The 23,683-nt window shown below is 38.0% G+C and overlaps 1 protein-coding gene across 2 annotated transcripts in view; it reads left to right on the top strand.

The window, feature by feature from the left end:
* The window catches only part of LOC150087020 (uncharacterized), a 246,071-nt gene that overhangs the window by 5,639 nt on the left and 216,749 nt on the right, over positions 1-23,683 (top strand). For both annotated transcript variants that reach the window (XM_090371751.1, XM_090371750.1), the window contains exon 2: positions 2,563-2,603. In XM_090371751.1, coding sequence (XP_090227877.1) covers positions 2,563-2,603 — 41 coding nt within the window. The remainder of the gene's footprint in view (positions 1-2,562; positions 2,604-23,683) is intronic.

The raw sequence follows: 23,683 nt of genomic DNA, 5'->3' as shown, positions 1-23,683 counted from the left end.
TTTCCTTATCTTCTACTCCTTGTCAAACAAATGCATGAGTATGCTCTCCCCATTTCTGATACAGAAATGCTGGAAAACCTCAGCGGGTTTGCTTGAAATGTGAAAAGACTTAGATCCGGAGATTTACTAATAGAAAGCGCGAGTCATAAGCATTCAGAGACTCTACTGAACCTCTCAACCTTTGATGGTATTCCTGTGCAAGTTATCCCACATGCAACACTAAATACCTCCAAAGGGGTATTTGCTGAGTGGGATTTGATTAGTGTCACAGAAGATGAACTGATCCAAGAATTAAAAGAACAAATAGTCACACAAGCTGAGCAGATTATAATCGAAAAGATGGTCAGCTTGTTTCTACATGGAACATCATCCTTACATTTGGCACACCAAATTTACCATAGTGTTAAAGCTGGCTATCTCAATTGCTGTGTAAGACCCCACATTCCCAATCCCATCAGATGTGTGTGTGTATGTCAAAAATTTGGCCACTCTCAGACCATCTGTCGAGGGAATGCAGTGTGCCCAAACTGTAGGCCAAAATCCCACACACATGTGGAATGTGTCTGAACTGTCAAGGCCAACACCCTGTTTATTCAAGGTCCTGTGAACTGTGGAAAACAGGGAAAAAAGATCCAAAATACAAAGTAGAGTGGGAAGTGACTTACCAGGGGGCAAAGAAGCAAATTATGCTTACTACACCAAAGCATACCTATGCAGCAGCATAGAAATACTAGTCAGCAGCTGCTCAAACTGACATGTTATTTCCCCCAACCATGTCTATTGCAGATTGGGCCTGAGAAATACTCTCAACCTCACAGCAGTCTACTAAGGAACAGCATGTAATAGAGCGTGCCAACAACACATCAGTTACAGTACAGCCAACTGCTTTCGTAAAGGCAACTACAGTGGTCTCAGAAATTTTTTTAGGTTCTGTGTTCTGTAGTAGGATGTTAGAGAAGCAACAGGGGGAAGCAAAATCCGTAGTAGTAGTAGTACAGGCATGTGATTCAAGAAAGCAAGCTTGTGGATAGCAGTACCTTGTATTTATCAATGTTAAACTTGCCATTTCTCAGCCCATCAACTTAATTCAATCTCCACTGTCACCTGAGTCTGATACTACACATACCAACTGTGTGGTATCACACTCAAGACAATGGAGAATGAAAAAGACCTTCGGGGGGGGGGTGATTGTGTAGTCAGATATGAAGTTTCTTGAGCAGTACAGACAGGCTGCCAGGATAGCTCTCATGGTGTTTTAGTGATATAAAAAATTTTAACTCAAGGATAAGGAGGAAATTGTTAATCCATTTTATCAGTTAGTGGTTAGGCCACATCTCAAATACTGTATTCAGGTCTGAAAGCCTCATATTGGGAACGATGTGGATCTGTGGAATGTATGCAGAGAAAAGCAACAAGATCAGTGAGAGGAACAAAAGGAAAGGCTTCAATTCTGTAAATTGCAGCATCAGGAGACTAAGTTTCTGCAAGGTGCTTAGTCTCCTTGAGGAGTTTGAAGCTTCTAACAGAGAGTAAACTCAGTGCTTATGGAATCCTTTCTCAGAGTGCACACTTGATAGTGCATAAATTCATATTATGGAACGATGCTTGCAGGTCAGATTTGTGGAAATTTGACTTCAGCCAGGGGTAGTTGATTGTTGGAAGAAACCTCTATCTGCTGTTGTTGATGTGGGCAGTTTGAACAATTCAGGGATGAACTAGATAAACCATTACAGGAGATGGACTGGTGAAATGTGAAGTATTGGATTTTTTTTTTTTTGCATCATTTGCCACTGCTACCAATAATGCTAATAATGGAGTTGCATTTTGGCAATTTTTTTGGAAGGAATAAAAGATTCCAAAATCAAAGCAAACATGAAAAATTGATATGGGAACAATTACAAAGAAAGCCTGTATTTTTATGATTCATGTTTTTCAATATAGTGTGGTCTAAAACCACGTTTCAGTTGCACTTAGGTTGAATTTTTGTACAGTATTAACATGTGAAAGAAGTTTACTTACTAGTCTTTATGGTATCTGTAAATGAGTGATGGATTATAATTTATTCATTACAGATTTTTATAAATACAGTATGCTTTTAAAATGGTAATCTGCAAACAACTATTTTTATTTTTGTGATGTATGCTACTATTTTATTTAATTATTAATATCATTATTAAACTGGAAATCGTTATTTTTAGATGTTAAAAAAGTGATTCAGAATAATTTATTTCAACAAATAATTGCTCTTTGTAAATAATGTCAAGAAGTATTTATTAGAGGAAATTTCATTACAAAAAAATAATACATGCACCTCCAAGAAGTTGGTTGTAATGGGATTTTACTCTATATGAATAGTATTTAACATTTGGATGTGTTGAGCATGTGTTGTACTGGGCTAGTCTATTGCTAAGGGTAGGAGTGAAATGTTTCATTTCAATTATTACTACATTATTGTTGGAAGTTTCATGTAAAATTAAAGTTAGCAAACTTGGTGTATATTGGCAATTTTGATACAATTGACTTACACGTAAAGGTTAATACTTTTTTTTTTTTTTTTTTTAGGAAATTGTTTGTGGGAGGTTTGAGTTGGGAAACAACACAAGGTATGATTCTTTTCTCATTGTGAATATCAAGCAACTGTTATTAGTTAATGTATTTTTTTTTTTTTTTGCAATTATTTTTATTGCTCTTAATTATTGTTGTTATGTGTGAGGTTATTGTTATTATTAGCATTATTATCGTTATATATTCTCTGGCATATAATAATAATAATAATATTTGCCATATAGTGCAAGGAAGCCATAGGCTTTTGCGGCACTGGCAAAAAAAAAAAAAAAAAAAACCCCAACCAAATAGATAAAAAAAACAAATTCTATGTATCCCTCCTCACACAGGTAACTATCCGGTTGACCTTTGAATTTATTTAACTGTCAGCCTCAACTACCTGCAAGGGCAACTTGTTCCAGCAATCAGCGACTCGCTGGCTAAGAGAACTTCCTGCAATCTAATCGAAAACCTCAAACTAATTTGACCCCTAATTCTGGAATTGTTTAGAACAATGAGAATTCCACCTTCATTCATATTACCAGTCCCTCTCAGAGCCCTATAAACCTCATTCAGGTCACCGCTGAGGTGCCTGTTTGCCAAACTCTATAGCCCACATAAGATCTTGTTTACAGAATATATACCTGTCAACTTGTGGGAGGCTCTTGTTTTTGTGTTTTCTCACATACTGTTTCCCCCCTTTTTTTTTTATCCACTGATTGTGTGTTCATTACTTGCCATTTGTTCACTGATTGCTATGTCATTGTTTGTACTTGGCAGTAGATGTTCTAAATATAAATGATTTTCAGTACGTTTCGAATCAACAAAATTGAGTTTAACTCCATTTCGTTGATTAAGTTGGTAAGTACACTTAAGCTTTTTTGTGTATTAGCATTAGCATTAGTAGAGGCATTTGATGCAAGAAAGCAAGCTTATGCAGCATCAGCCAAAAAAAAAAAAAAAAACACTTCCACTTCACCCCTCTGTTCGTTCAAAATACCTGTCCAGCTGAGCCTTAAACTTATTTAGGCTATCAACCTCCACCACAAGGGATGGGAGTCTGTTCCACCAACCAACCACCCGCTGGCTAAAGGCAAATTTCCGCACGTCTATCCTACATCTGTGTTTCCTCAATTTGAATTTATGCCCTCTCAGGTGATTTTTCTGAGCTAGAGGAAGAATCCCATCAGCATTGAGCATGCTTAAACCATTCAAGGCTTTATACACCTCTATCAGATCACCTCGCTGGTGCCTAGTCTCCAGACACTGTAATTTGCAAAACTTAAGCCTTTCTTCGTAAGAGAACCCCTTTGTTCCATTCACTAATCTTGTTGCCCTTCTCTGTACTCGTTCCAGCAGCTCTACATCCTTCTTGAAATGAGGCCTCCAGACCTGTATACAGTACTCTAGGTGTGGCCTGACCATTGCCTTATACAATGGAATAATCACCTCCTTATCCCTGCTGGAAAAATTCCTATATATCATTGACAATACTCCATGAGCTACTCTTGCAGCCCGTCTGCACTGCTCAGAGAACTTCATATCTGCTTGCACAACCACCCCCAAGTCCCTTTCATTCTCTACCACTGTCAGTGTAGTACCACAGAGTTGATACGTTGCTCTGGGGTTGCTGTTTCCCATGTGTAGTACTTTACATTTGTCAATGTTAAACTTCATTTGCCACCTCTCAGCCCGTCTGCTCAACTTCTCTAGATCCTGTTGCAGCAAACGTACTGTCATTAGTGTCCTTAAGAACCCTGCCAACCTTCGTATCGTCTGCAAACTTGGACATTAAGCCTGATATACCATCATCAATATCATTTACAAATACAGAAAACAACAATGGACCCAACACTGAACCCTGAGGAACTCCACTAATAACATTAGTCCACGAAGAGCAGTGTCCATTGATTACCACTCTCTGTCTTCTCCCCCTCAGCCACCCCTTTATCCATAGCAGCAATTTGCCTCCAATGTCACACTGCTCCAATTTGTGTAGCAGTCTTCCATGTGCAACAGTATCAAAAGCCTTTCTAAGATCTAAGTATATAATATCAAAGTTATTCCCTGCATCCAGTTCTTTTGTGACTGCATCATAGTATCCAATCAAGTTGGTCAGGCAAGACTTCCCCTTAACAAAACCATGCTGTGTCTGAGCTATAACTGAAGTCTTGTCTAAATGATCCTGCAGTGCTTCTTTAACCAGTGCCTACATTTATTTTCCTGGAACAGAAGTTACGCTCACAGGTCTATAATTACTTGTGTCAGCCTTTGATCCTCCTTTGTGAATTGGGGTCACATTTGCACATTTCCAGTCTATGGGTTACCTCCCCTGAGTCCAAGGAAGCTCTCATAATTATGGCTAAGGGTTTGCTTACTTCCTTTGCTGCCTCCTTTAATATAACTGGATAGATCCCATCCACCCCGGGTGCCTTTCTTGTGTTTATCTTCAACAGTTTCTCCTCCACTTTACTCCCAGTTATTTCAAGATTCTGTAGCTTACTGCTAGAGTTGAATACACCTCTGGCATTCCCCTTGCTGAATAACTCCTCATGTGTGAATGTCGATGCAAAATATTCATTTAGTTTTTTAGCTACCTGAGCAGGATCATCAACAGTTGACCCATCAATACCAAGTGGACCAATCTGATTCATCCCCTTCCTTCTAGAGTTTACATATGTAAAGAACTCTTTGCTGTTTTTCTTTGCATCCCTTGCCAAAGATTTCTCGTAATCTGCCTTCGCCTGCCTAACCTCCTTTGTAACTTGGTTGCATATCAACTTGTATCTATCATAGGCTTCTGTGTCATGTGTTAATTTGTAAGTATCACATGCATTTTTCTTCTCTGCCATATGCCTCATTAGTTCATCTGACATCCATTTTGGCCTAAACCTTGAACAATATTTCTTAGTTGGTATGTAAAGCCTAGTAGCTTCCAAGATAAGTTCTTTGAATGCTTCCCATTTTGAATTTGCTGTTGGTAACATCATCAGTTGATCCCACTGTATAGAATTTAAATACTGTCTCAGTCCATCGTAGTCGCCTTTACGGAAGCAATAACCCTTCCCTTTACCCCTAATGGTAGTTACCTCTTTGAGTAAATCCCACTTCAGCACACTGTGATCACTGCCACCTAGTGGTTCATTTATATGCAGATTCTTAATGCATGAAGAATCACTGCTGATAATCAAATCAAGAGTATTCCTCCCTCTAGTTGCCTCCCGAACATGCTGATGTAGAAAACAATCATCCAATAAATCCACAAAAGCCCTGCTAGTGTGTGAGTAACCAGCCCCCAAATTCCAGTCAATATCTGGGAAATTAAAATCTCCCATTATAAGACTCTCTGATTTACTGGCCCACTCTATTTCACTGTACAGTTCCTTATTATACTCATCAGTCATTAGGCCTATAGCACACTCCTACTCTCAATTTTGATCTCCCAATGCTTATGTCACACCAGGCGCCTCCGTAGCCAGGTGGGAAGGAGCAGCAATGCTTAGCACACGCTTCTTGATTAGACCGGAGTTCGAGCCCGTCACCACCAAATACGGAGGATGCGGAAAGGTCAAGGGAATGACCACTGCATATTCCCGGAGCAATATGGCCTCAGTTGCTAATGCTCCTAAATAACAAACAAACAAAACAAAGCTTATGTCACACCAAACTGACTCAACACTGCACTGTCCAGCGATGTCGACTGGCTTCACTTCCTTGGTTTTTATGTGTTTCTTAACTAATAGCATAACCCCTCCCCCCTTCCTATCCTGTCTATCCTTTCTGTAGACGTTGTACTCCCCAAATTGCAGTTCTGCATCCCTTATATCTGTGTGACACCACGTCTCTGATATCCCAACAATATTTGCCTTTGATGTTTTGAGCAATACCTCAAATTCATCAAATTTATTTACTAAACTCCTAGCATTGGTGTACACGCAAGTATACCTGCACCTGTTTCTATTCTTAGCTACCCTAACACAACCCATGTGTTTACTTGTACCGCAATGGCTCCCAGCAGTCTCTGAAATACTATGCATCTTATAGTGACAAATGGGCCTGGAGTACTGAGTTCTGAAACGGTACTACTAGAACACCTCAACTCTCTATCCAATTTCATCAAGTTTACCGTTGAATCAGAGGCGGACGGTTCGCTCCCGTTTCTGGACGTGCTAGTGCATCGCGTAGGCCCATGTCTAGAGACCTCAGTGTACCGCAAACCCATGTGGTGCGGTCAATTCACCAACTACGGGTCCGGCCACGCTCCAAGCCATCTCAATAGCACTGCCCGCACCCTGTTCTCCAGGGCCTGGAGCCATTCCAGCACCGACACAATTAGACGTAACGAGATCTCCCGTGTGAAGGCGGACCTAACCGGATGCGGTTATCCATCCCATGTACTAAACAGATGCTTGTTACAGGCAGAAGAACTTACTTCCAACCCAAGACCTCCGAAGCAAGTCGGCATATCGTCCGCCTACATTCCGTACTATCCAGGAGTGTCAGGACATATCTCGAAGATCCTGAGAAGTTACAACATCAAATGTGTGCAATTACCCGGTAGGAACCTACGTTCACTTGTCTCCAGTGTGAAGACCCCTGTCACACCTGTCTTACGCAGCAATGTAGTGTACCGTATCACCTGTAGGGCCTGTAACAGTTGCTACGTAGGTGAGACATCGAGACGTCTCCAGGATCGCCTCACGGAACACGACAGAGCAATCTGGCTTGCCGAAACTGACCAGTCCGTGCTTGCAGAACATTTTTGGGCTACCAACCACAATCTTGACCCCAAGCGCGACTTCGAGATAGTGGATCACGCGCGACACTTTCACCACCGCCTATGGCTAGAGTCACTAAACATAATAAACAACCCTAAGGCATTAAATCGCCAGAAAGGCATGCGTATACATCCCATCCTAGAGACAACCGTTTTATTGATGGATGATCACTGGCGTAAGGCAGCACACGTCCGTGCTACAACAATGACGCATGAGTAACGTGCCACACTTTGCTTGTAATGTATTCAAATTTGTCAGTTGACAAAGGGACACGTGTTCCGAAAGCTACTGAATTTGTACTTATATTTTATAACTGGGTATACTGTAAATATCTATTTGAAATTATTAAACTATGCATCTTGTTTTTCAAACTTCTGCTCATTCTAATAGAAGCAGTGCAAGAATCTCTTTCACCTCTGCCAGTGGCTACTGTCAATCTATTGGTCTTTGTCTCCCCCAAGCTAGCAGTTTTCCGACCCACCTAACACTGCCTCGATAGCATCAGCAAATATTTTTGCACCCTTTCTATTTAAGTGTATCCCATCCCTGTAGAAGTAATCTCTCCTGTTAACAAGTACAGTCCAGGCTGAAAAAAATTCTACCCCTTGAGCCTTGCACAGTCTTTCCAGGGCCGAATTGATCGACAAGGCTCTCATCATATACTCCCTCCTATCGTGTCTGGGCAGAATTGCAGACACTTTCAAATTCAACCCTAATTCTTGGCTTTTGTTCAACAGTGTAATCTGTCTTCCTTTTTTTGGAAAGTGTTGACACCTTTTATTGACTCTAGAGCCCATGCATTTTGAATTTAGTATATGTCATCATCTACTTAAGAAGAAGGTAGATGCTGCTGTGTGGCTGGAGTAAACATTCTTTCAGATGAAGTCATCACCAGAAAATTGGTCCGAATAGATTGCAATCATATTTATTATAACAGTATAAAATCTTTCTATAGTAGGTGAATTGTTTATTATATAAACCTCCTCATATAATATTGAGGCTGCTTGGATAGTTTTTGGTAATTGCAAATAATTTTGTATGTCACTGGAAACCTGCTATTGTGTTCTGAAGCAATTTTCCCAATTTCATTTGATTGACGTGTGTCATTTTTCATGGCAACCAAACTTCTCATCCTCTGTATTAGTTTGGGTTGGAATTTGATACTTAAATGTTGCATTATAGACAACAATACTGCTTTAAAGAATATATGAGTCTGAAGAAAGTTCAGTTTGCATGCTGCTTGAGCAAGCTTCCCATGGTCATATAGTATTTAATTTACAGTGGCAACATTTTGTGATTGTACATATAGTACATAAAAATGGAGCAGTAATTAGATTGATTATAGCATTAACTTCTGTGGCCATATTTCCAATTCTAATATTATCAATAATACAGCTTGAAAAACTAAAATTGTATCTAAGGAATACCAAGGTTTTCACTTGTAATCAGAATTTAGCATTCTGATCATTACGGTATAGTGTAACTTGATAACACATATCTTGAATTTGTTAGCTAAGGCAGAACGTAAAACTGTATAGTGGAATACGTATTACTGCATTAGCTTAGTATAGTATAGTAAATTAATCAGTTGAATTTATTAACCTTATTAATTTTCATTGTTGATTAATTAAATCGTATTTAAATGGAAATCATGTCCCAAACTAGAGCAGCAATGCAACTTGCACAAAGTAGTACGAGTGCTGTGGCTCGTGGGAAAACCGAAGCGATTCTCTAATGCAACACAGCCTAAAGAAATGTGCAGTTTGTGAAATGTTTGCAGACCTTTCTGGGACGGGACGTGATGTTACCAAGGGCAATGTCTTTCTGTGCTCGATGTAAGCAGTGTGAAGAATTACGCACCAACTAGCGTTGTTATGGGCCTTTATGAGAGCTTGAAGGACAGGGTAGATATAATATTGGGGCCCCGAAGGACTTGCATTGGGGCCCCATCAAGCTCTCAGCTGTCTAACTCAACGCCAGAGCTCACTCCTGTGCATCAGGCAACACAGCGGCAATCTCCAAGGCAGAATGCTCTGGTCCCACAGGAGCCTTTTATTATTGTTGGCGACAGGGAGACAGTAAATATATTGTGCAAAAAGGATAGGTGGAATAGGACCAGGGTATGTCTGCCAGGGGCAAAAGTTGATGACGTTGTAGAGCAGATATCTTTTAAGGGCACAAAGGGTAATACTATTGTACACGCCAGCACTAATGATGTTAAGAGTAGGAGATCTGCGGATATACTTAACAAGTACAGGTCAATGTTGAAAATAAGTCATGAGATAGGGTTAAATTTGAAAGTGTCTGCAATTCTGCCCAGACATGATAGGAGGGATTATATGTGATGAGAACCTTGTTAATCAATTCGGCCCTGGAGAGATCATGCAAGGCTCATGGGGTAGAATTTTTCTCAGCATGGTCTGTGCTTGTTAGCAGGAGAGATTGGTTCTAAAGGGATCAGATACACTTAAATAGAAAGGGTGCAAGAATATTTGCTGATGCTTTCGAGGCAGTGTTAGACGGATTGGAAAACTGATAGCTTGCAAGGGAGTCACAGACTAATAGATTAATGGTAGCCACAGGCAGAGATGAAAGTGATTCTTGCACTACTTCTGTTGGAATGAGCAGAAGCCTGCAACGCGAGGTACTAGAGATTTTAAGGGGTGCTGGGGGTCATCATGGAACAAGTGAATAAATGGGTTGTGTTAGGGTAACTAAGAATAAGAATATGTGCATGTATACTTGCATGTACACCAGTGCTAGGAATATAGTAAATAAATTTGATGAATTTGAAGTGCTGGTCAAGACATCAAAAGCAGATATTGTTGGGATATCAGAGACGCGGCGCTACATGGATAAGCAGTGCAGAATTCGAATTTGGAGAGTATGTGTACAGAAAGGATAGATAGGACATGGAGGAGGGGTATGTTTTTAGTTAAGAAACACACAGAATCTAAGGAAATGCTTCAAATTGACATTGGTGTGGTGTGACATAAACTGCGGCCATTATCAATCCACTGCAGGATGGAAGCCTCCTTAACAATTTATGTTGAGGGAAATGGACTATAATCTACTACTCTGGTCCAGTGCAGGTTGGCAGATCGAACGTATTTAGCAGTCAGGGGCTTGAATCCCAATCTACTCAAAGAGTGCTACTTCACTCCAGCTCCTGACCACTCGGCAAAGGAGGCCATTATAGGCCTAATGAATCTGATAAGTATAATGAGTGGTTAGAGAAAGAGAGAATTCCAGTAAATCAGATTGTGTTATAGTGGGGGATTTTAACTACCCAGATATTGACTGCAACTTGTGGGGGTGGTCATTCGCACACTAGCAAGACTTGTGGATTCATTAGATGACTGTTTCCTTCAGCAACATGTCCAAGAGGCAACAAGAGGGAGTAATACTTTCGATCTGATTATCAGCAGTGATTCTTTGTGTGTTAAGAATCTGCATATAAAGGAACCACTAGGTGGCAGTGCTTGCAGTGTACTGATGTGGGATTTACTTAAAGATGCAACTACCATCATGGGTAAGGGAAAGGGTGTTTGCTTCATAAAGGCGACTACAGTGGTCACAGAGAGTTTTTAAATTCTATACAGTGGGATCAACTGATGACGTTACCAACAGTAAATTCTAAATGGCAGCCCTTCAGGGACTTAATCTTGGAGGGTACTAGGCTTTTTGTACTAACTAAGAAATACCGTTCAAGGTTTAGGCCTAAATAGATATCAGATGAATTAATGCGGCTCTTGACAGAGAAGAAAAATGTATGGGATGCATATAAATTATCAGGCGACACAGAAGCCTGTGGCATATATATATATAAGCTAGTCTGTAATCAAGTCACAAAGGAGGTTAGGCAGGCAAAGGCAGATTACGAGAAATCTTTGGCAAAGGATGCAAAGAGTTCTTTACTTATGTAAACTCCAGAAGGAAAGCAATGAATCAGATTGGTCCACTTAACACAGTTGGTTTGACTATTGATGATCATGCTCAGGTAGCTGATAAACTGAATGAGTATTTTGCATCTACATTCACACATGAGGAGTTAAGGAAGGAAGGGAATGCTAGACGTTTATCAAACTCTAACAGGGGGTTAAGTGATTTTGTAATAACTGAGAGCAAAGTGGAGCAGAAATTGTTGAAGTTAAACAAAAGGAAGGCACGTGGGGTGGATTGGATCTATCCAGTTATATTAAAGGAGGAAGCAAAGGAAGTAAGCAAACCCTTAGCCATAGTTATGAAAGCTTCCTTGGACTCGGGGAAGGTACCCATGGAGTGGAGATATGCAAATGTGTCCCCAGTTCTCAAAGGGGGATCAAATGGTGACACAAGTAGTTACCGCCCTGTTAGTTTGACTTCTGTTCCAGGGAAAATAATGCAGTCCCTGGTTAAGAAAGCGATGCAGAATCACCTAGACAAGTCTGCAGTTATAGTTCAGACACAGTATGGGTTTATTAAGGGGAAGTCTTGTCTGACAAATTTGATTGGATACTACGATGTGGTCACAGAGGAACTGGATGCAAAGAATAATTTTTCGATATCATATATTTGGGTTTTTGGAATGCTTTTGATGCTGTGGCACATGTGGAGGACTACTATATAAATTGGAGCAGTATGGCATTAAGGGCAAATTGCTGCTATGGATAAAGGGATGGTTGAGTGGGAGAAGACAAACAGTGGTAATCAATGGACACTGCTCTTCGTGGACTAATGTTATTAGTGGAGTTCCTCAGGGTTCAGTGTTGGGTCCATTGTTGTTTTCTGTATTTGTAAATGATATTGATGATGGTATATCAGGCTTAATGTCCAAGTTTGCAGACGATACAAAGGTTGGCAGGGTTCTTAAGGACACTAATGACAGTACGTTTGCTGCAACAGGATCTAGAGAAGTTGAGCAGACGGGCTGAGAGGTGGCAAATGAAGTTTAACATTGACAAATGTAAAGTACTGCATGTGGGAAGCAGTAACCCCAGAGGAACGTATCAACTGTGGTACTACATTGACATTGGTAGAAAGTGAAAAGGACCTTGGGGGTAATTGTGCAGGCAGATATGAAGTTTTCTGAGCAGTGTAGATGGTCTGCAAGAGTAGCTCATGGTGTCTTGTCAATGATATTATAAGAATTTTTCTAGCAGGGATAAGGAAGTGATTATCCCTTTGTATAAGGCAATGGTCAGGCCACACCTTGAGTAATGTATACAGGTCTGGAGGCCTCATTTTAGGAAGGATGTAGAGCTGCTGGAGCGAGTACAGAGAAGGGCAACAAGATTGGTACTCACTAATCTTGTTGATGGTGGAACAAAGGGTTGGTGTTACCAAGAAAGGCTTAAGTTCTGCAGATTGCAGCTTCTGGAGTCTAGGCACCTTCCAGGTGATCTAATTGAGGTGTATAAGCCCATGAATGGATTGAGCAAGCTCAATGCTAATGGGATTCTTCCTCTTGCTCAGATTACTCACCTGAGGGCATATAAATTCAAATTGAGGAAAGACAATTGTAGAATAGATGGCGGAAATTCGCCTTTAGCCAGCGGGTGGTTGATAGTTGTGGTCCACTGTTGTAGTGGAGGTCAGCAACTTAAATAAGTTCAAGGCAGAACTAGACAAACATTTGGAGTGAATGGATGGGTGAGGGTGAAATGGGAAGGTTTTTTTTTTTTTTTTCCCCTTGGCTGGTGGTATATAAGCTTGCTTTCTTGCATCATATGCTGTGCTAATGCTAATAACTAATGTTTTAGTATCTAAAGAATTTGAACATCAGAAAATTGGTAAATTCCATGGACTCTTACAAATATGCAAGCCATTGGCAATGTTTCATTCTTGTTTTGAAAATGTGTAGCTTCTTTTTTCCTTTCACAAATTTTGATTAATTAAATAATATGCATAAAATCAAAAACCAATTAAATATTCACAATTCCAATTTGTTAAGTGCACTGTATGATGAGAGCAGAATCAGTTTCTAATGGTTGAGGTGAAAAATTTGGCCTCTGCAAGTCAGAATAATTGTGGGGGGGGGGAATACAATGTACTCGCCATAATAAATACATTTTACTATACGATATGTAGAAAGCACCAGTCATCATGATCACGTTTGCAAATTGAATTTTAATTCTATTAAACAAGGATTCTAATAAGCGAAAATAGGAGGAATATTATCCACATGCTATAAAAGTAAGATATAAGGCACAAATTTACATGTCATTATTTTAGCAAAATTAAATTTGTGTAAATCTGAAGAATATTTTTCACAGGTTAGCAAAATAAAAATAAATTTATGCTTACATACATAGCTTAATTAAATACTTGTAATATGTACATACTAATTGATATTTCTGTTCACTGACTTTTTTTTTTTTTTTTTTTTCGGTTTTCAAATTTAAAACAGTAAAAAAAGATACACAATCAATAACAAAGAACACGGTACGCACAAATTGCAAGTAACATGATACCCGCAAGTGAGATATGGAGTAATTCTTTATGAAGCTTAAAAAGTAGGATCTCAGAAGATTCTGAAAATTTGTTTTTTTATATGATTGAAGATTTCATGGAAGGGGAAACACATTTCACCATAATATTGTAAAATCCCACAGAATTCCAGCTCTCAGTATTATCACAAATGCAATCAGATCGAGTTTACTACCTGTTTATAATAGATTGCACTAAGAAAAAAGCCCAATAAACCATAAATTGCAAATTGTTTTAGAAATGGAGGTCACTAGTATGACCTTCACAAATGTGCTTTAGAAAAATGTCACAAAGGTGTTCAAAATTGATTTTTATAATCGAACATATGATAACAATGAAAGTGTAGTGCCTTTTAATGATTGAATTTGTTTTTGAAATTTGATTCTATGAAGTGGTTAATTCTACCAACCTGTGATCATGTTAACCTGCTTATTTCACTTTATGATTGTCTCCAATCCGTAATTATCATTTTAAACAACATTTTGGAGGAAGGGGAAATAAGTAAAAATGTGGCACCATCAGCATTTTTTATATTTTTTTCTTTTTTAAATTTGTATAATGTTTTAATGTTTATTCCTGTGTTTAAGTCGCACCAAAAATTTTACAGATACTTTTTTCAGATAAAAGGTGAGGGATATACACTGGAAAATACAGTATTCTATATAAAACTGATACAATTTCCATTATAAAAACTATCTTTTAGAGAGATAAATAGCTTAGTTACATAGTGAAATTTTCAACTTCCGAGATCTTGGGAAATAATTCCCAAAAAGCAGTGTTATTGGGTTCACATTACAATATTTTCACGATATGATGGTGTGTCTTGAACAGATTAATATTGTGAGTTGGTGGTGCATTCTATATATACAGTTGGACTTCTCTTTAACAAACTTCCATATAGTGAATATTTCTATTTAGCAAATTTTTTTTTATTTCCTCCTGGTCAACACACTGAAAATAGTTTCCATATAACAAAGAAAATTTCCATAGAAAAAATTGATTTTGAGAGATCTAAGTATGCATTGTTTGCTCCTCTGGCCTTTAAGCAATAGAGCTGATGCTGTGGAAAGTACAAATTAAGAGATAAAACACTCCACAATTCAGTGGTGTCTGTAAAACTTTTACAGCGGGAACCAGCTTTCTACTGTAAGTATATACTGTAAGCACCCTATTAGTGAATTAGGAGAGAGTGATTTTTCTTTATCCTGGAAATTCATCTATTGTTTTGCAGAAATGAGTCATTCACACCTTCACTAAATTCCACCTGTCTCTGTTGACATGGTAGGTAGGTAGGCAGGCACAAGTGGTCCCTAAATCAGTTTTATTTTAGCTGCTGTGCAAGCATCCTTACAGAAAATACATGAGAAAAACTAAGTCTTAGAGAAAATATGTGAGTGTAGTGGAAAAATTTAGAGAAATCTGCTGCTGCATCGGGTAGAATTCGAGCAAAAAAGACGAAGTATCTGGATCTTGAAAAGGTAATTTTGAAATGGTTAATGATAATGTATGCAAGAAAAGTTCCCGTAGATGATAACCCTTTAAAATCTAAGGCTGAATCGTTTGCATGTCGGATGGATATTGAAGAACTTAAAAGTTCAGATGGATACTACCAGAAATTTGAGACTCATCATGGCCTGCCTTTTAAAAAAAGCGTGCACGCTTTTTTTGAAAGTGCAGCCGTGGACTCTGATGCTACAAAGGAATGGAAGGAAAATTGTTTAAAAAATGTTTTGTTGACGTATGACCACAATGACATCTTTAATGCTGATGAAACAGGACTCTTTTCTTAAATTGCTACCGGATGAAACACTTACATTTAAAGGTGAGAAATGTAGTGGCAGAAAAAAAGGCCAAACAACAGATTACCATTCTCCTAGCAGCAAACATGACGCACAGAGAAGCTTTCTCCTTTAATCATTGGGAAAGCCCAGAAGCCTTGATGCTTTAAAGGTTTGTAAACATTACCGACTATGTATCAAGCAAACCATAAGGCATGGAAGACATCAGAGATGTACAAAGAATGGATCAGAGATTTATATCACAGGATGAGTGAGAAGAATAGAAAAAAATTGCTGTTTGTGAATAACTACTCCTTATTGTCAGTTAAAAGATCTACGTGCAATTGCTGTCAAGGCCTCCGTGGTCAGGCATGGCAGTGCAGTAGCATATGCTCCTTCAATAGACCGAGGTTCAAATTCCTGATTGCTGAATACAGTCGATCTGCCAACTCGCACTGGACCAGCGTGGCAGATTATGGTCAATTTCCCTCAATGCGAATTGTTGAGGAGGCTTCCGTCCTGCAGTGGGTTGTGATAATGGCTACAGTTTACCCCCCCCCCCCTTTTTTTTTTTTTTTTTTTTTTTTTTAGCAAATGTGATGTTAATTCTTCATCCACTTGATTAAGGTGTAATCCAGTTTAATGCACCACTGGATCAAGGCATTATTTATAGCCTCAAGAGAGCATACTACAGAGCCTACCTGATAAGGTATTTGATTCGCAACATAGAAGGAGGTAACAATATGCAGCCAGATTACAAATGTCTTGGATGCTATTCGTAATCTTGTTATTGCTTGGGACAGTATTGCATCAATACTGTCCCAAGTAATCAACTGCTTCAGAAAGAGTGAAAAACATGATCCAGCAGACGAATGTGATAGCAGCATTGAGGAATGGAGGAATTTGAAAGAGCATATGGATTTTGTTGACAAATTTGAAGAATTTGTGAAGGTGGATGAAGAATTAACATCACATTTGATGTTACAATTAACATCTCCAATACCAGAAGAGCTGTTGAGCACCAAACAAAACGATGATGCTTTTGTTACCAGTCACAACTAAAGTGAAGAAGCACACACACTGCCATCTAAAAAAGACGCCCAAATTGTGCATGAACATAATAGAGAATGTGTTGGCCTGCAGTAATATTGATAAAGAAACAACTATTGGATTTGATGTCTGTGCTGTAGTTAAAAATGCATATAGGACAAAAACTGTGCAAACAACATTTGATTCTATCTTTAAATTTTATTAATTTATTAAAAAGTTAATGGTTTGTATGTCTCCTTTTATATTAAGATTGTAATTATTTTTACTGTGATACTAAAATATTGTATTTATATAATATCAGTGTAGAGACACCATAGATACTCTTAAGAAACTACGATGGTAGTGTGAGAGGCATCATTTGCTCTGTATCTCATATTGTGCTCTTCCATCACGAGTTGCCATGGTATTGCACTACTTCGAATAAGTAACGCTTCACTAATAGACTATTGTTACATATTCTCAGTGAGTACCACCACCCAGGTGGCACCTTTTCAAAGCTATTGGCCTATCATCGGTGGATGGGCAGGTATCCTGGTATTGCAGACATGACAATCCAGTTGTGAAGGTAATCACACAATATGAGAGATGCAAAAAGATTTATTTGATAATATTTAAAATAACTAAATGCAACCAGGCATAATACATTGTTTAATATCTGTTTAATATCGGTGTAGATACACCATAGATAACTCTTAAGAAACTGCGATGGTAGTGTAAGAGGCATCATTAGCTTTGTATCTCATATTGTGCTCTTCCTACGGTGATTTGCCATGGTATTGCACTACCTCGATTAAGTAACGCTTCACTAATAGAGAAGACTATTGTTACTTATTCTCAGTGAGTACCACCACTCAGACGGCACCGTTTCAAAGATGCCTATCATCGGTGGGTGGGCAGGTACCCTGGTATTGCGGACATGACAACCCAGTTGTGAAGATAATCACACAATATGAGAGATGCCAAAAGGTTTATATGGGCAGGTACCCTGCAATACCAGAGTGCCTGCCCACCCACCGATGATAGGCCAATAGCTTCGAAACGGTGCCGTCTGGGTGGTGGTACTCACTGAGAATAAATAACAGTAGTCTTCTCTATTAGTGAAGCATTACTTATTCGAGGTAGTGCAAGACCATGGCAACTTGTTGTGAAGGAAGAGCACAATATGAGATACAGAGCAAATGATGCCTCCCACATCATAGTTTCTTAAGAGTTATCTGTGGTGTATCTACACCGATATTATATAGATATTAAACCCTTACTCTTAACGTATTATGCCTTGTTGCATTTAGTTATTTTAAATAAAATATTGTATATATATCAAAGTGTGTACTGTACAATATATATTTTGATATATATCGTATTTCCCCATGTATAAGATGCTCCCATGTATAAGACACCTTAATTTTGAGGCCCGAAATTTGAAAAAAAATGTATTGCATAAAGTTATTGAACTCAAGTTTATTCATCATAAAATTCATACAACTCATCACTGTCAAAACTCCCATCCAATAGCTTGTCCTCATCTGTGTCTGATGACGAATCACTGTCTTCATATATTGCCTCGTCCTCAGTTCCATCTATGGCATTTGAAATGCCACACTTCTTAAATGACTTGACAACGATCTCAATCTTGTTATTATCCCAGGATCTTTTCACCCAGGTACAAACTTCTCCTATAGTTGGTTTCTTCACTCTTCCTGCTGGTGTCAAATTGTCCCCAGAAGACTTCATCCATTGGTTCCATTCGTCTCTCATGGCAGCTTTGAAGGGTTTTTAATGCTGACATCAAGCCTCCAGGTATGACGGAAAGTTTTGTTTTTTGTTCTGCACCAATCTTCTTTGTATTTTTTGTTATGTGTGCCCTGAACTGATCAAGCACCAACAGGGCAGGTTTGCGTAAGAGCCCACCTGGTCTCCTGCTCCAAACTTTCTCAAACCAGATCTTCATCCCATCCTGATCCATCCAACTCTTGTCATGAATGTGGACAATCACTCCTCGAGGAATGTCTTCTTTTGGCATTGTTTTGCATTTGAAAATCAGCATAGGAGGCAGCTTGGTTCCGTTGGCACAACAAGCTAGAACAACTGTATAATGGCTCTTTTCATGTCCACTTGTCTTCACAGTTACAGTTTTCATCCCCTTCTTATCAACAGTTTTGTTTCTTGGGACATCAAATTGAAGGGGGACTTTGTCCATATTTGCAATCTGGCCCAACTCAAACTGATCTCTTCCGACATTGAATGACAAAACGATGGAATTCAAGGACCTTCTGCTCATAGCTTTCAGGCATCTTTTGGGCAAGTCTGGTGCATGTACGCATGCTTAGTCCATTCCGTTTCATGAACCTGAAGCACCAATTGTGTCCTCCTTTGAAATCAGTAACTTCTTTTTCATCAGCAATTCTGCTTGCCTCATGCTGAACCATCTTTGTGGACACAGGAATTCCAATTGCCCTTTGCTCTTCAATCCATATCTTCAATTCCCTCTCTAAATCAGGCCATTTTGCTGACTTGCCTCTAATGGCCTCCTTCTGCCGTGGTGTTTTCAGTAGGATTTCTTCTTCCCGTAGCCAGTCTCGGATTGTTTTCTCAGTTGGAGGAGGACCAAACTTATGTTCAGCAGCACGATTTCCATTCACTTTTGCAAACTGGATCACTTTTAAATTGAATTCAGCACTGTACAAAAATCTTTTCTGAGCCATTTCTGGGCAGAATGTGGAAAAACCTAACCTAATTACCAGTAACAAGTGCGAAACAATGAGTGCAAAGACAACAAGTGTGAAAAAGCGGGAAATGCAAGTAAAGAAAAAATCTACAACCAGTGTATAAGACGCACCCCGTTTTTAGACCCCAAATTTTTCGAAAAAAGGTGCGTCTTATACATGGGGAAATACGATATATATATAATATAATTTTTATTTCCATTAATTCCTGTTTTCTAAGTTTATCCTACAAATAAAATAACATCTTTAAAAAATGTTATTCCTGTTACTTATTGTTACACAAGGCTTTTGTTTTTATTTTATTTTATTAATATAAATTAATTTATTTTTGATATTATTATTCTTAGATATACAGTATGTACAAAAAAAAAAAAAAAAAAAACCGGTAAAATCTTGACATTTTTGGGGGAACCTCGTTATTACAAAACGTGAAAATTTAGGTCCCTTGAACTTTGTATTAATGAGAATCAACTGTATTATAAAAATTTGGAATTACATTATTTCTAGCATTATTCTTTTTTTATTTTAGGCAAAACTTTTCTTATTTGCATATGAGTTATTATATAGTTAAGCAAGGTTTTTTGTTTTCATTATAAGTCTTACGAGGTTGTTTCCCCCCCCCCCCCATCCCAATATGATTTAAAAATTTCAGTAAGGCATAGAGCTGTTATTAGAGCTTACTGAAATACTAGGACTCACCTCGGTCAGGCAGTTACACTTTCAGTATATCCAAGTACATTATTTATGCTTTGATCTTCTCTTTTTATTTGTATCTGTCATTCTCAATTTTTATGCCCCATGAATTATTAGAGTATTTGGGGAGAAATGGTGTACTATTTCTATTTCTTGCCCTCGGTTTACTCCACCACCTTTTCATCTTATATATATAATTTATGTATATATTTGTTGTCTTCTGTCTGTTGTGCTAGCTGTTATTTTGCCAGTATGCTTCTAAATTTTAATAAAATTTTTACTTTTTCATACATTTTTAACTCATCTTTCTAACTCTAGCCTTTTGGCATATTATTAGGTCTTTCATTTACTGGCAAATGGCAGTCAGAAACAGATAGCAAAAGATAATTATTATTTGGATGTTATGAATAGTGCCAGGCTCATTTTGAAGGCACCCTGTGTATTCAGGGCTGAAACACCAAAAAAAATTTTTAATCTTATTCTGAATTTTTACATTTTTGATTACAATATTTGCTTTTAAAAATGACAGAACAAATATATTGAAGTAACTGATGAGCTTGTAGTCGATGAGAAATAATTTGTTAAGATTTCCCATGCTCTTTTCTCAGTGTGTTAATGCAATGAACATTGGCTAGAAGTTAATCTCAATAGTAAGTGTACGTTTATTGTATGGCTCCAAGAAAGTGGATGACTTTGCCAATCACAGATAAAATTAGGATTTTGCAGCTGTAGATAATGTGCATTCTAAGTTCGTCACCAAACAGTTCGTCATTCCTATGATTACTGTTCACTACTCTGAAAGATCAGAAAAAGATTAAAAGTTTAGAGAAATCTGCTGTGCTGGGGAGGATTCGAGCACGAAATGCAAAGTATCTGGATCTTGAAATGGTACTTTTGGATTGGCTAATGATGATGTGTGCAAAAAAAAAAAAAAAGTTCCCATAAATGGTAACCTTTTAAAAGTTAAGGCTCAATCGTTTCTACATCGAATGGATATTGAAGTTCAGATGGATGATTCCAGAAATTTAAGACTTGTCATGGCCTGCCTTTCAAAAAAAGTGTGTTGTGAAAGTGCAGCTGTGGACCTTGATGCTATAATGAAATGAAAGGAAAATCGTTTAAAATGACATACGACACAATGACATCTTCAATGCTGATAAAATGGGACTTTTTTTTTTATTTTACTACCTGATGAAACACTTACATATAAAGGCTAGAAATGTAGTGACAGGAAAAAAGGCCATACAACGAATTATTGTTCTCCTAGCAATAAACATGTCTGGCACAGAGAAGCTTCCTCTTTTAAAAATTGGAAAAGCCCAGAAGCCTTGATGTTTTAAAAGTTTGAAGATATCACGGAAATAATCACACAGGTTCTTAATCACCTTCTCTTGTTCGATGAGGTTAGTCAGTCCCCTCCCTTCTTTATAGGCTATGACCAGTATCTCAATGGCCGACTTTGGGTGGTGTTGGTGGCTCTTGGTCATCATTATCCTGGTCGATTTCATAATCTCCAGCTCAGTGTTAGTTCAGTCTATGATCCTGAAGGGGTACAGTTCTGGGACTGCGTAAGTGTTTATGGCTGTGACCATGTTCCTGCCATTCAGCTTTGATTTTAGCAGACTTCTCAATCTCTAATGGTATTCCTTGGTCAGGCAGGCCTTGATCTCTTGGAATTTTAACTGGTGGGCTTGAATCATCCCCAGAAATTTGTCTCTTCCTCTGTCATGGCTTCAATCTTTTCACCGGTCTTAGCTGGTAGTTTCATCCGACTGGATATCCTTGATGCAATCCATGGGTCTTGGCATTTTTCTTAATTAGATATTTTATTATTATTTTCATTTATTGTTTTTTTTTTTTTTTTTTTTGGCTTCTTTTGCTTATAGCTTAGGGCATACATACATTTCCATGTAGTATTAACTAACCTGTTTTCCAATTTAAATTTTCCATATTCTGTATTCTCTATATGTACACCAGTGTTCAAAGAAGGTGCATCACCTAGGAATTTCACATTTCTAACCCTTTTTTGCGATGGTATGTTACATTAACGACTAGCATCACAAAATACAGGTAATACAGGAAATAATGTAATTCCAAAATACAGGTAACCTTTGTATAACACGGTAGTTTGGTTCTTACAAAATCTCATGTAATGTGAAACTGTTATATGGGACTAAGAACCAATACAAAAAGAGGGGTTACAATCCAGAAGCTAAAAAAAAATACACCATTTTTTTTTTATATATAATCCACGGAAACTTAATTTTTATAGTAGTAATAATTTAACATTTTAACGTTATTTTTATAATTGTAGTAACTTAAATAATAATAACTGAACAAACGTCGTATATTACAAACCGTGATACTTATATGTCAGATAATGTATGTCATTTAATTTTCTTTCTCTTCATCGCTGCTAAGTACAATCTCCTCTGCAGCATCTAGATTTCTTGTACCTTGTGCTCTCTTTAAAAGTTAAGAACTGTGCACTTCGAAGTCACAATTTTTTATGATCTCAAACAAGCACAAGTTCAATAGCACAGAACCTAACCCAGAGATCTTCGAACAAAATACAATGATCCTCTCCCCCATTTAAATGATACGTGAAAATCTGAAGAATATTTTCCAGTTAGCAAAATAAAAATAAATTTACGCTTGCATACATAGCTTAAATAATACGTACTGTAATTTGTACATACTAATTGATATTTTTGTACATTGACTTTTTTTTTTTTGCTGTGAAATTTAAAACAGTAAAAATGATAAGCAACTATGTAATAACAAAGAACATGGCACGCACAAGTGGCAACAAACACATATGCACAAGTGAGATACGGAGTAATGAGTTTCTGAAAATTTATTTATGTTTTTTATATGATTGAATATTTCGTGGAAGGGGAAACACATTTCACCATAATAACGTGAAAACCCACAGAATTCCAGCTGTGGGTACTATCGCAAATGCAATAAGCTTGAGTTTATTACTTGTTTTTATTGTTTTATGGTAGTGACCTCCAGAAATGTTCTTTAGAAAAATACCATGAAGGCAATAACAACTAGCGAGTCAACAGCAGGATTCACCAAATGGAATTGAAATGTCAAAAATTACATCTAACATAATAGCAGGGTTTCCCCAGCACAAAAGCTCAAAAATACCGTGTTATTTGAGATTTCCCGCAGTTCTCAAACCGTGTTGTGCGAGGATTGCCACAATTCTCAAACTGTGTTGTAGAAGTACCGTGTTATATGGGGTTGCCTGTATAAATAAAAGATATTTATTAGTAGTTAAGGCAAAGCTAAGTAATATTTGATAGGTGCTCTCGAAATATTCCAAAATGAGCATTTGCAACCTTTATACAACAGTTTTGGTAAACACATCAATTATGGCTGAAATGTTATCAGAAGCCCTCAATTTGCTTCAGTTTATCATTTTAAATGGAAAACAAAATGAAAAGTTCACCAGGTGCAAACTAATATTTAGTTGAACTGCCTCTGGCCCTGATGACAGCAGCACACCGTCGAGGCATTGAAGATCAGTTTCTGAAGATAATCAACTGATAGTTTGTGGTTCCAAACACGAATTATGGCTTCCTGAAGTTCACGAAGGGTCATTGGTTTCTTTCTGGCAACTGCAGATTCCACATGATGC

The sequence above is a fragment of the Mastigoproctus giganteus genome, chromosome 4 (assembly GCF_048544385.1).
Source record: "Mastigoproctus giganteus isolate SK-2022 chromosome 4, ASM4854438v1, whole genome shotgun sequence".
NCBI classification, from domain to species: domain Eukaryota; kingdom Metazoa; phylum Arthropoda; class Arachnida; order Uropygi; family Thelyphonidae; genus Mastigoproctus; species Mastigoproctus giganteus.
This window is presented reverse-complemented; position numbering and strand designations above follow the sequence as displayed.